The 13,375-nt window shown below is 35.6% G+C and overlaps 1 protein-coding gene across 1 annotated transcript; it reads left to right on the forward strand.

The window, feature by feature from the left end:
* Positions 1–1,767: 1,767 nt before the first annotated feature.
* On the forward strand, positions 1,768–12,035 carry LOC105271295 (uncharacterized). The gene is made up of 2 exons (XM_011312758.1): positions 1,768–1,797; positions 10,505–12,035. Exon 2 carries the CDS (start codon positions 10,514–10,516, stop codon positions 11,228–11,230), a length of 717 nt encoding a protein of 238 aa, XP_011311060.1. The 5' UTR covers positions 1,768–1,797; positions 10,505–10,513; the 3' UTR covers positions 11,231–12,035.
* Positions 12,036–13,375: the final 1,340 nt, after the last annotated feature.

Below are 13,375 nucleotides of genomic sequence, written 5' to 3' on the forward strand. Positions count from 1 at the left end.
ACGCGGGAATTTTTAAATTTTTTTGGGAAGGCAGTATTTTTTCAAGTCCGATATTTTTTCTTTTTCAAAAAAAATTTCCAATACAAAAATCGGAGAATAATTCCAGAGATACAACAATAATATTAATGAATAATTAATTAATTGTTATTCATTGAATTGTATATCCATCTCTGCAGATGGAATGCAACCGAAAATTCCAGTCTTGCAAAAAATGATGAAATGACTTCGATCCACAAAAAACTCTCGGCAAAAATCGTCGAATGATATATATTACGTGTGTAATTTTATTTAGAGTTAATCAGAGCCTTTCTATCCCACGAATATACCGCTTTAAATGCGGTAGGTACCGTTTCCGAAAGTAAGCAAAGGAATATGATACACTTATATATGATTTTTTTGCATGTTATTTTTTTACAACCACAATTTTTTCCCTTGTACTCCAGTGAATTCCGTTAACTCGGCCACACGTTATGCTAATTCAACTTTTTTTTTTCGGTAATTGTTACCCAACTTTTTACCTGATAACCAAATTGGATAATTTCTCCATCATAATTTTACATCTCCGTTCAATCGGATTGTTTAACAGATTTAAAAAATGGTTTATGGGGGTGAACAGCGGAAGTCAATTGTCATTTTACCGCTGACGAATTCTCACACTTAATTTTCAACTTCTGTCGCAAAAAGTCGGAGTAATGGTTTTAAATGGAATTAACATTGACTCGACATAATTCACTCCTAAATTCGTTGGGAATTAGTTCAATTGCGGAGTAATTAAATTGAATGAACCAGACAATTCCTGATTCAACGTGAATTTAATTGAAAAACAATCTACATTCGAGAATTAATTTCGCTAATTGATTAATTCGTTATCATTGACTTTCATGATGATTACGATTAACATTGTGATAAAATTATTTAAATTATTCTCTGGCATGATCAATATTAAATTCCACTCGTTAAATCCCACCGCAGAGTTCAATTAATTATCTTCTCATTCCCCCATTACAGATGTATCTTTTACGTAATGAGAATGCAGGTGTTTTCTTGTGATAAATGTGGCCATGACGTTTCGTCCCGATTCGTAAACATGACCCATTGATTGGAGCTGATGAGAATCGGGATGACTAAACGATTTGTCTTCCATTCTATTTCGTTGCAGTGAAAGTCTCCATTTTCAGTCCTCCAATCGATAAATTTTTTCACGTCGTGCATTATTTATAAATAATTGTGAAAATCCCCAGAATTTTCATTGACATTTATTAACATTTTTTTCCCCCAGTGCACCATTAAAAATTGCATTAATTAATTAATGAGGTCGTTAACACCAATAAATCGATGAATAACATGAATGATGATTAATCTGAATGACGAGACTTGGAATCATTGACCTGCTCATATGAAATTGAAAGGAGTGGACGGACATTATTTATTCTTTTCATCTTCCGTGTTAGATACCCTCTCACATATATACTGACGCCTTTACATATGTCCATCCGTCTGTTATGACTCGATAGATCGAACGGTACGCGTCTCACAGGGTCGAAGATGAAAATGCCACATGATTTTTAAAATTTCCTTTCAAATATTTAAATTCCCTCAGTCAAAATCGACGGCCTAACGGATCGGATGATTTTTCAAAAATAAATACAACAGAATTAAATTTATTTATTTGTTCATTTATTTGTTCATTTATTTGTTTTACTTCATTTTACTGAATTTTCAATTTTTCTCTTGGTTTTCAGCTTTGGGGAGAAATCGGTGGAACGATCGGTTGTCGATGAATTTCTACTTGTGTGGGTAATTCTTTTAGTGAATCTTGACACGCAATTAAAGTAGCTCTACACTTACGGTAAATTCAGGGATCATTTGAAATGGCTAAAAAATTTCTAGAAATCTCGATTACACTCGGAATCGCAATCATTCTCCGGATTCAGTTCGTTTTTCAAGTAATAAATTATTTAAAAGTGCGATTTACTGAACGAGACATTTTTATAATTTATTTAACATAATTTTATTTAACTCTCTCCATGAAAAAAAAAGTAATAATTCAATGAATCATCTATTAAATCATTTGAACAAATCGAATTAATTATTATTATTCAATAAATCAACGGGTTATTTACTCGAATCGTCGAGGGTAATTTCCAATTCTAATTACCAATTTTTTTCAGTGCAAATATTGCATTGTGAACTGGATTTTTCCCACTGGCGTACTTTTCCCACTGTTAATTATTTACTCTCGGAGTAATTCCGTATAAATTCATCATGAAAGACGCAAATACAAATTTATATCGCCATTTTAACAAACATCACTGAAAGAAGATATTCACGGGCGGAACAGAGTACCTGAATTTCATTAAAACGGTCCTAACATTCTTGACGATCTGGTGCAACGGTCATGGTGAACTAGACCTCTTTTACCAGAAAGAAGAGAAAACTCGAGTGTCTCACAGAATCGGGGAATAAATCTATTCCTAATGTTATCCATTTTTTTATTTAAAATCAGTGCGAGTGAAGCAGATATTGAGTCCAATTAGAATAATTCCACGAGATAATTATCTGGCATTTTAAAATAAATGGGAATATAACTTTCTGATATGGGAAGGGTCACCACCGGAAATCCCGCTTTCATCCACTTTTCCCTCGTACATTGAAAATTTTTTTGCACTTTCTAATGAGTTTCGATGGAAAAATGCGATTTCTTTCATTCTCTCGAGTTGGAATTTCGGCGTTTGAAAATCCGAGGGAATCCTGGGGCATAATCTCGATTCTATCGGGATTTATCTGATTGGAGTAATTAACTATTCCGGAGAGAGGTATTTTGTTGATCAAATCAAGGGGAGAATCTCACCTCCATTTTGATACCATCGATTCGAGAATTATTGTGGTAATTACCGTCATCAAACGCCATTACTCTATTTTCAGAATTAATTCGCTACCGAAAACATTGAAATTACCACAACATTAATAATTTCTTCATTAATTAATTCCTCACTCCTTTATCCAAATAATTATATCAAATCAAATGAATCATAAAAAAAATTAATTCAAAGCCGCAACAAAAGCCAAAACGACCGCCACCAATAAATAATATAAAATGATAAAAAAAAAACCAATAACATTGAAATAAAATTTAATAATTATTCCAGACCGGCCCGAGGGAGCCGAAATAATATAATTTTCCTCCTCGACTCATTAGACGTACGAAAATTATGGGAAAACTATGTGTGCATCTACAGGAAAAAAAAAGGGGGTAATGGGGGGAGAGAGGGGTGAAAAAAGGGGGTAATCCGCGGGTGGTGTGAAAATTGAAAGGCGAGCAGCCGTGAAATGCCCGTGTGAAATCTTTTGGTTAAAAAGCCAACGTAACGTTGGTTCCGACTCAAGTGAGACGCAGGGAGTGTTCTTATACCTAAAGACGCGAAGAGCGCGAAGATTCCGCTCCGCCACTACAAAACGTAAACCCGGTAGTGGGGAACACCGCATAAGAACGGGACATCCTTAAGAAAAGCCTTCATTCTGATAGCTGTTGGTATTCCATCCAGTTGAGATGATTTTATTTAAAAATTTTCCACCCAATCAATTCACTCGTCACAAAATCTCGCGCCCAAATTTCCAGTTTAAATGTCTTAGTTCGGTCGTTCGGGATTATTAATTTGTTTTATTTTTTTAATTTGGTTAATAGGGTAATTTTTTTTAATTGGTTAATAGTGGGTAATTTTTTTGATTTGGTTTATAATTTTTATTTATTGACAAATTCTATTGGGATTGTTTATTTATTTTGTGGTGTTTATGTTATGTGATAAAGCTGGAATTCTGGCGAGCTGAGGGAGTCCAGGGACTTGCTTATTGGTGGTCTTGGCGATCAGGTGTGTGTCATTGCAGAAAATATTTTTGTAATTATAGGTAATTGGCAGTTTTCACGCACTTGTGGTACGTGGTATGGGGTATGGGTTGGGGAGTCAGTACCGGATGCTCGAGGACGACAGGCTATACCGTTTTGTGGCATTTATAGATCATATCACTTCCGGTTTTAATTTTTCAGTGACGGTTTCGCGATGTTGATAGATTCAACTCGAAATGGCAGATTATTCCGGATTTTTTTTATTTATATTAAAAATTATTACTGAATCGACTGAAAAATTTTTTTATCATAATTTTTCACATGTAATTCACATAAAAATTATGTGACACTTCCGAAAAATTTTGCATTTCATTCCGGAATTACGGAAAAGACCCGTAATTTTTCGGGAATAATTTCCTCCATGCAGATGCACTCGCTTAAAACTTATGATCATATTCCCCAAATTCTCAGAATCAGAAGTTCATAAAAAAATTCTGGGACACACGCGGTATATCAAAGTGGTACTCCGGAATTAAATAAAATTCGTACGTGTTAGCGAGGTAAAAAATCTGGCGTGCAGGTTTTTTTACTGTGTGAAAAAAAAAGTTGCCAGAAAAATCATAAGTGGAACAACCCTTTTAATTGTGGGAAAGAATTCTTTTTAAATTCTTATCAGTTGCGAGTGAGATGTCGGAAGAAACCAACACTTCTGAGAATTTTCAGGACTACCTGATCTAGTTGTGATAACATCACAGAGCACTTGGTCTTTGATATGATCGAGGAAAAACTTTCTCCGTCAAAAAGTAGATCGTCTATCATTCCCGATGATCTGATAAAATAATATTCACCTATTGTGAGCCAGTGAAAAAATTCACGACTGCCCCGAACAAAAAAAAAAAAAACGGTACACCATAATTATTATTTAACAATTTAAAAAATTCTATAGGTCTTAATATATTCAATAGACTATATTTCGCGGAATAAAATTGTTTCCTTAGACTAGGGAATTTCCGTTCAGTTTCTCCAGAATTTTTACCAGTACGTAATCCGTAATAATTGAATGGAAAAATAATTGACATTAATAAATCATTTTGACACATGGTAAAACGGCATTTGGTAACGAGTGCAACCGGGTGTCGGATTATTGGACGTTTTCAAGTGCTGAAGAAGGTGAAGGCATGTGTAGTCTCGTTAAGTGACTTCGTAACTTTGAACAGACGCTGATGAAGTCTTTTCGCTGTTGACTGAAGTGTCATTCTTATCTCTGCCATTCTCTGTGGACTCTCAAGACTAATAAGGACCCTCGGCAAAGCGCAATTAAGGATATCCAAAGTGGCAAATACAACTCGAGCATTTATCCAATTCTAAACGACGAAAAAACAGCATTAAACCATTAATTAATTCCTTCATTAACAAAAACACAGTGAAAAAAATATTGCAACTGACAATTAGTACAGATTTTCTGGATTATTATCTGAATATTGAGTATATTCAGTTGACAAGTAATTACGTACGGGTAATTTGGTGATTGGACTGATGCGAGTGACGAAATTTCCGATTGATCTGGGGTAAATGGAAATTTTTCTGACTCCTGGGGATTATTTCAGTCTTGATGGAGCATTATTACCTGTTGGGCGTTATATATTCATGAATTATCGGTGGTGAATGGCCGGCCTTTACCTGAATCACCGCCTCATTATATCTTTCAACGATATACACGTCCAGATGCTGAGCTATCGCTTTGCAATTTCCATCGACTGTCTCAGATACCAAATATAATTTGTTGAGAGGTGGATGCTACCACGTGGATTAGTTACGGTTTCCGAGTTATATGTGGGTCGCAAGTCGTGGGGATGATAATTTATTGGTTTAATTGAAATGTTTATCGGACTGGATTTATTTATCTCACGCCCTTTTTCGGTCAGATAAAAATATTTTTACTCACTGATTTTTCACTGATTTTTTTTTAATGAAAATCCAGTGCGAGGATTTCTTCAGGATTTAGTAAGTCCTTCACATTGAATTCCGGATGGAAATCAATGTCGAACCTGTGGATTGTTGATAGAATGATCCATCAAAGTAAATTATTTCAGCCGGAAAGCTGTTCAGCTTTCCAATCGCACATACCGAATAATCATTCGTCGTATTTATCCGCGGGATCTCCCGGAGATGAAAACCATGAGAGAAAACGAGTATTTTAATTTAAATCAGTTTTTTTTATCTCATTGTTTTTTTTTTTTATTTGTTTTATGTTTTCTGCACACGGTGGGATTGCGGAGAAAATTCCCATGATAAAATTTCACTCGGCATTTTATACGTACATTTCACGTACATTTCACCATTTCACTGTCCATCTTCTTGCTTGGACGTCTGCCAATCTCATCTCTCTCATCCATCAACATATCCTTTACTATTTTTAGAACTGGTTCTTTCGGTGTGATAATTTCCAATGCCGTGACGTTTAACGTTCATTAATTTTTCAGTCCCGACAGCCTTCGGACATGAGAACTACTCGATGAAAAAAAATAATTTCGACGGAAACACTTCATCTTCAATTATTCCATAATTATAATTAATTTTTAATTAACAATAAACATTAATTATTATAATTATAACGCGATTGGTGTAAAAAATACTCATGGTAATTATGACTAGGTGATCAATAATTAACATTGAGGAATCTCGGATAAAATAATTAATTTTTCCCCATTGTGCAATTGTCAAGCAATATTTTTTTTCATAGATCGTTCGAGTGACCATTCAAGGTCGTAAATATTTGTCGTGACTATCAGTGGCATTTCCTCCTGTGTCGTGAGTCCACGGAGGTAATAAAAAAAATTGGCAAAAATGGAGAAGATGGAACGGCTATTATACCCTAAGAGGCATGCGACTTTTTTTCTGATACTTCTTCACTCCCATTTCATTGCTAGCAAGTGCTCCCATCAGCATTTCATACGGTCATTATATAACAATGTCTGGTATCTAGGTGGATACCGTAAATAATATCTGAGAAATCGACACGACTCATCCACTCAATTCTTTTTTTTTTTTTTATCCATATTTTCAATAATCATTATCTCAGCGATGTGAAAGAATTGAGGATTGAAAACAAATTTTGCTCGCGGTTAATGACTGCTACACACGCCAGACAATTTGTCTCCCTTCGCTTGATTTCAGCAGTGAAAGGTGTATCATGATTAATAGTAGAGTGAAAATGACTTGTCGTCATGAAGAAGAGAATAATTGAGATGTTGCTACACTTGGATTGTTAATCTTATAAGAAAGTACGTGAGAACAAAAACTCTCGCGCATAATAATCCATCGTCATCTGAATGATCCGCTCATCTTTTAAAATCTTCGCTGACACCTTAGAAAATTCCCTGTGGAGAATGCCTGATAATTTTATCCGCAGGAACCTGAAGAAGATATTTTTCTATCACGACCATCTTGTTTAAAAATTCAAGCCCCGGCCATCTTCTGAGACCTCAGCATGAGCCCTAGAGGGACACAAGATGGCAGCGGATGCATCCGTCCGTCACCTCGCGTTTTTGAATATTCATTAAAAATAATTCTCATTACCAAACCCCACGAAAATCGTTTTATCCTGCTTCTACAGAGTGAACAATTTTTTTAACCATCATTTCACGATTTCTGCCATTTTTTTCCATTCTGAAAGCCTCTTGAAGTATTGGCTCGCCCTGAATAGAAACACGACGTGTCCAAATAAAAAGATTGATCGATGCAGACGTGAATTTTTTTCTCAATTTATAATTACCTACCTCAAGCAGGACAGAATAACGTGACAATGTCGTTGGTATTCCGTATAAAGTGTGCGACGATGGTGTAAACGTTATTCGGTAAGCGCTGCGGGTATTTCTGAAAGACTAACGAAGTCCGTAACGCGGTTGGCTGACCGCCCTGGGAAAACACTACGCATCACCATCTTTTGTATAAAAAAAAAAAAAAATACCGTACCTTATCTTGTCCTTCGATTCGATAATATTTCCGCAATTATAATTAATTGCACATTATTACGCAATGTGAATCGAGAGTCGCGTCACTTCCGCCGGATGCTGTAGTTGACGTGAAATAATTTTTCCATCTTATGATATAAATTTGCATATAAATTCCATAATGATAGATCATGAGCGCATTTTATCGAGGGAGAAAGCTGCTCTCAACTTTTTACCAGAAATTCCAGATAACTGAAAAAAAAAAACAAGTGATTCTACAACCTCTTCATAAAAATCATCAATTTTATTTATTATCAATGGAATTAATTAATTAATTGAAATTTCAGCGGTCAAGGGAAAACCGTAAAGACGAAAACTTCTTGGAATTCATTCGCAATGTTCTGCGGTACACCGCTAAATTCATATTGTGGATAAAAAATAATTATTCTTAATTAATCGATGAATGGAATTCACGATTAAGGTCCCATGCATTATCACCAGATCCAGCCAATTAATAGCACGAAGATCGTGCGTTCCTAGGTGCAATAACAAGGTATCCTCCTCGATCATCCGTATCTCTTCTTCCTTGTAAAATTCCCCTTGTGTTTACACCACAGGCGCCGCGAAGAAGCTTCTTCCTCCATAACCCTCAGAAAAAAAAAAATATTTTCCTACTGAATTATAAAATATATTAAATATTTCTCCCGAAATCCGCCGCGTGAAAAAAAAATATGGTTTCATCCTATCCTTATCCTTGCAACTGAAAATTTTTCACTCTCGTTTGACTATAAAAAAATAATCGGTAAATACTGGATTATGATTACGTTTTTGGGGCATCACTGAATTTTTGGTGAAATAATTTTTTTTTTCTCCCGCCAGTCGTTCAAATTTTCGCACGCCTCGTCTTTATAACAAACGGGTCTCCCCTGCGCTTGCCCGGTTAGAGTTTCACTTCCTCGTGACGTTGTAATACAAATAGTAAACCTCCCAGCGAGTAAACGCCGGCTGTCATGTAAATAAATTCTTAAATAACACGCGTCGAAGAATTGTGTACTTTATGGCCAGTATAACCGACTACTCTGTGAAGTATATGTGAGAATACTTGGGGGTCCAGCAATGAAGATCGTAGGCGATACTTGCTCTTCACGAACATCCAGTCACAGTTTAACTTCAATGAGTATATTTGTACTGGACTTGATTTTAAATTATTCAAGGGCTGTAGGCTCCCTCATTTTTTTTTTCTCAAATTATTCAAAAATCATCTCCCTATTTCATTTTATTTTCATTACAGAATCCATTTTCACTCCTATCACGGTAGAAAATAATAAAAAATAGTTGCACGCAACATTAATTAGTGGATTTTATTTATTTATGATTCACTGAAGGTTTTGTCTCGCGAATTGACACGCGAGTCTGAAACAAAACGGTGGGTATCACGATGAGATTTAATCTTGACGACTGACATTAATTAATAAAAGTACCTGATGAATTTTTTGGATTAAAACATCGGCTCAATTTCTTCGGATGAATTGCGAGATTTTTTTCAGTTCTAACGCGAGAGGAAGTGTTTCACACTCAATTAATCCTTCATTAGATAACCCTCGCGGGTTTATCCAGCTGTAAATTCGGGACTAAAACGTTCAGTCATCTCCATATTTCATTTCTATTTTTATTTCAAATGTTTTTCATTCTCACGGTTGAGGGATGGAGATAATACACCTCCAAATGCCTTTTGTCGGTCTCGTTTCGACTGTAAATGAAGACACATTCTTTATATTTTTTTACTCCTCTTTGTTCAACAATAGATGCAGGTGGTTACGGGAAAGATGAACGTTTGCCTTTTAAAATCCACAGGTTGTGTACGTTCATGCCTTTTTTTTATTAACGGCTTCTCTTGTCACGTCGGTATTTCTATTGATTGAATTAAGTGGAATGACGGGGGTGTCCGTGAATTCTTACACGTTCAAGTGTAAAATTCCCGTTTGGAAACCCATGAAAGATGACTAGGTGTACAATTGTCATTTAATCAGAGAAATATCTGGAATTCCAACGGGGATTTTGAAAAAGTACCGGTGCCGATCACTCCCTGGATATTTATTATCGGTCGTGAAACGTGCGATCTGTTGTACCGTATGACGATTTCACCAGATCTGGGAATCCCCGGGATTCATAGATGGCATAGGTAGATCCTCCTATCCTTATCCATTAAATAAATAACAATTTTATAACAATCAGCAGATTGCACTCTAAACTGAATCACTTCTGGTAAATCAATAAAGTTTTCCACTGAATTTTTTACTCATGAAAAATCAATTTTTCCAGGAAAATCTCACTCTGCGATTTAACCAGATTATTTTCAAACACTTGGGGTTTTATTACGGAATACTTCTCTCAGTGCAGAAAGCGGATTGTATTTTTTCCCATCCCCCAGGCAGCAGAACCCCTGAACAATTCCCCTGGAAGTACCCTCTTATCCGAAGGACTCGTAACACAACAATAAGACCGAATTATAAATATTAGCATTGCGCGAATTACTCCGGGGTGACCAAGGAAACGTACCCTGCGGTATTATCGAGTGATTGAGAATGAATGAAAAAAAAAATGTTCAAGCGGTTCATGGGGATGAGAATTTTGAAATTACAATTCCCTGACATCTGCGACAATTCACCCCATCCAAATTAACCCCCCATCTTGATTCTCATTCCAGATAATTAAAATGACGTCACTGCTGCTACTTCTGGTGATAATAGTATCAGTGACTGCAATGCCAGTATCGAAAAGTTCAACGTCCGATGGATCGAACGACGTGGATTCACCAAAGAGGCTTACAAAGAGATTGGAAAGTGGAAAAAAATCAGAAGAGCCAGATGATCCTGAGGTACATCTCCACGATAAGAATTGGCCAACCACAAAGAAGGGTCGAATGCACAAGGCCTTCTTCCTCAACTACCCTTATACACCCCAAATCAATAAACACTCGTCTCCCACTCCATCTCCACTCGAATACGACGTGATTGAGGAGAGATCCCCAGGACACAGAAAAAAATACCAGGACAGCAAAATTTTCTACATTCGTTTGCCACCTTCGCCCTATTTCTTCGTACCAGGTATGGGGTACATCTCAAATCCCCCAAAATTCACATCATCATCGCTACCTCAGACGAGTCAAAAGCCCGGAAGACGTCGTCCCCAGAATTCAGTTATCAATCTGCCCATTGATTTTGTCAGCAATGGAAAGCCGACGGGGGTTTATCAATATGATAACCCCAGGAAACCGTCCAAGAGGAAGGATACAACTCCCTCTAAACTCAGAAAAGGACCTTACACATTCAATGGTCGACCTATGAGTCTTTATATTCTTGGACCCAATGGAGAACAGACCAGGAGACAGCCCATCATCTACTCCGATGTCGATAGCAATAATATCTATTAATTTGGAGATGGAATCAGCTGGGGAATTCCTTCAGTATTTTCCTACGTGAAAATCATGTGTGCGTGACTGTGTTGGTGATTCTCTCGAGTGGCTAGCAACTTGTTCTGGCAACTTATCCGTCAGTGTCCTTGAACGATGCATGCCAAACTCTCTTCGACGAATGACTCGTTCTCGTTTGATGATTCACCGCATCTAGAAAATCTGTGCAACTTGGACAGGTGTTTAAAGAATAATATTTGAGTGAGGAATATGTCACTTTCTCGATTCCTTCAACCAGTGATTATTTTTGGACGCAATATTCTCCTGTGGGGAAGGTGTAATGTGTGATTGAAATTGACAATTAGCAAATGACTTTTGCTCAAATATTTTGGTTAGTTAAGTCTTGTAAGGATTTGAGACATTTTTGGAGTCAGGATTTTTTTTTTTTAGTGCGAGGGGAAAATTCATGAGTTGTCAAACAAGTCTTGCTCAGCCGGACATATCTTCTGGTGAGAATGCATTCTTTTCAGGATTTGAGGATCTTTTATAGAGTCAAGTCTATCGAGAAATATTTTCCCTGTAAGTTATACGATCGCTGTCATGTTATTATTATTATTTCGTTTAAGAATTAATTTTTATCTGTGATTGTTGGATAGCAGAGAATTTGAGAAGCGGGAGTTAAATATGAGAGAGGCCCAAAAATTTTGTATTTTTTTTTCTCCTTTCCGGGTAAAAAAAATTGTAATCGGAATATTTTTTCCTAATTTTCAAAAAATCTCTGGAAAACTCTTCAGAAAATGGGAAACAAAACAATTTTATTTTTGGAAAAGGTTTTGAAAAATTTTTCAAAAATTGCAATAGGAGAATTTTTTTTATAATTCAGATGGCGAATTTTTTGAGAATATTGAAAAATCAAAAAAGGAAGAAAACAACAGTAAAGTTTCTAGAAAATTCTAAAAAACATTTTCCGACACAAATTTTTGAAAAATTGTTCAAAACATTTTCAAAAAAAAATCTTTAAGTCTCCCGATTTTTTTTTGTTTCAAAAGAAAAATTTTCCGCAAGGTTTTCGAAAAATGTTTTGAAAATTTGGAAAAAAAATTTTTTACCCGGGTTATCAAATGATTCACTTGGTGGAAGCAAGACTTTTTTGATAAATCTATCATCGTTTTATTACGGTATCTATATTCCCTCGTATCTTTAGAATTTTAGTGTAAATATTGAAACGACAGAGAACTCGAGGAGAAAAAAATGTCCGGCTTTGTAGGTTTAGGATACGACGAGATGTAGGAGAGAAATAATGGGAGAAATAAAATCCTCGAGAGATTTCTGAAAGGGCAATTACTCTCGGTTTAGTCCGGTCGACCGATTCCATCGCGTTTTATTTTTTACAAATGAGACAAGGACGAATGAAATTGCTCACGTACTTTGAACTTGTAAAAGTGTAACGTTTCAAGAGTGAGAGCCATCGAGCAGGATATTGTGACTGTAATTGCGATTATTACGATGATGGGGAATAACAGTCATTACCGTAACTCATTCAACACCTCAGTGATGGTGAATAATGCAAGTTGGCACGCCCATATTTATCCTCAACTAGTGGTTGAGATTCTGCAACAAAAGACTAAATCAGTGCGAATGCAATTATTATTTTATTTCCTTCAAAATTCAATGATTCAAATAATTTTTTCCCTTTCGTCATAATTTTTTTTCATTGATTTTTTCGAAATTTTTGGAAAATCCTGGAAATGTGAAAAAATTCCGAATATAAAGACAATATATTTATGTAATAATAATTTTAATAATCGATAATCACGCATCGATCCCAGAGTAATAAATCACCACATACAAAGAATTATAAATATTTTATTGGCTACATTGTTCATTCAACTTACGACTAACACTTACATATTACGTTCATGTATACGAATACAAAAGTTTGGAATTTTTCTTACAATTATAAAGAATTATCAATAAAATCATGATTGTGTAAAATACTTGTAAAAATGTGGATTTAATCCCGTCAAAAAATTATTATCAATAAATTCTATAAAAATTTAAATTCATCTGTCATCTACAAATCGTTGGATAAGAAAATCTCACGGTAGAAAAAAAAAGACCATTGGGCCTCAAAAAGAGTCCCAACAGTCGAGGAATTAACTATAC

This window comes from Fopius arisanus, unplaced genomic scaffold (genome assembly GCF_000806365.1).
Source record: "Fopius arisanus strain USDA-PBARC FA_bdor unplaced genomic scaffold, ASM80636v1 scaffold00106, whole genome shotgun sequence".
NCBI classification, from domain to species: domain Eukaryota; kingdom Metazoa; phylum Arthropoda; class Insecta; order Hymenoptera; family Braconidae; genus Fopius; species Fopius arisanus.

Excerpts from the sequence above, each read along its gene's own strand:
- LOC105271295 (XM_011312758.1), top strand. The coding sequence starts at position 10,514 with ATGACGTCACTGCTGCTACTTCTGGTGATAATAGTATCAGTGACTGCA.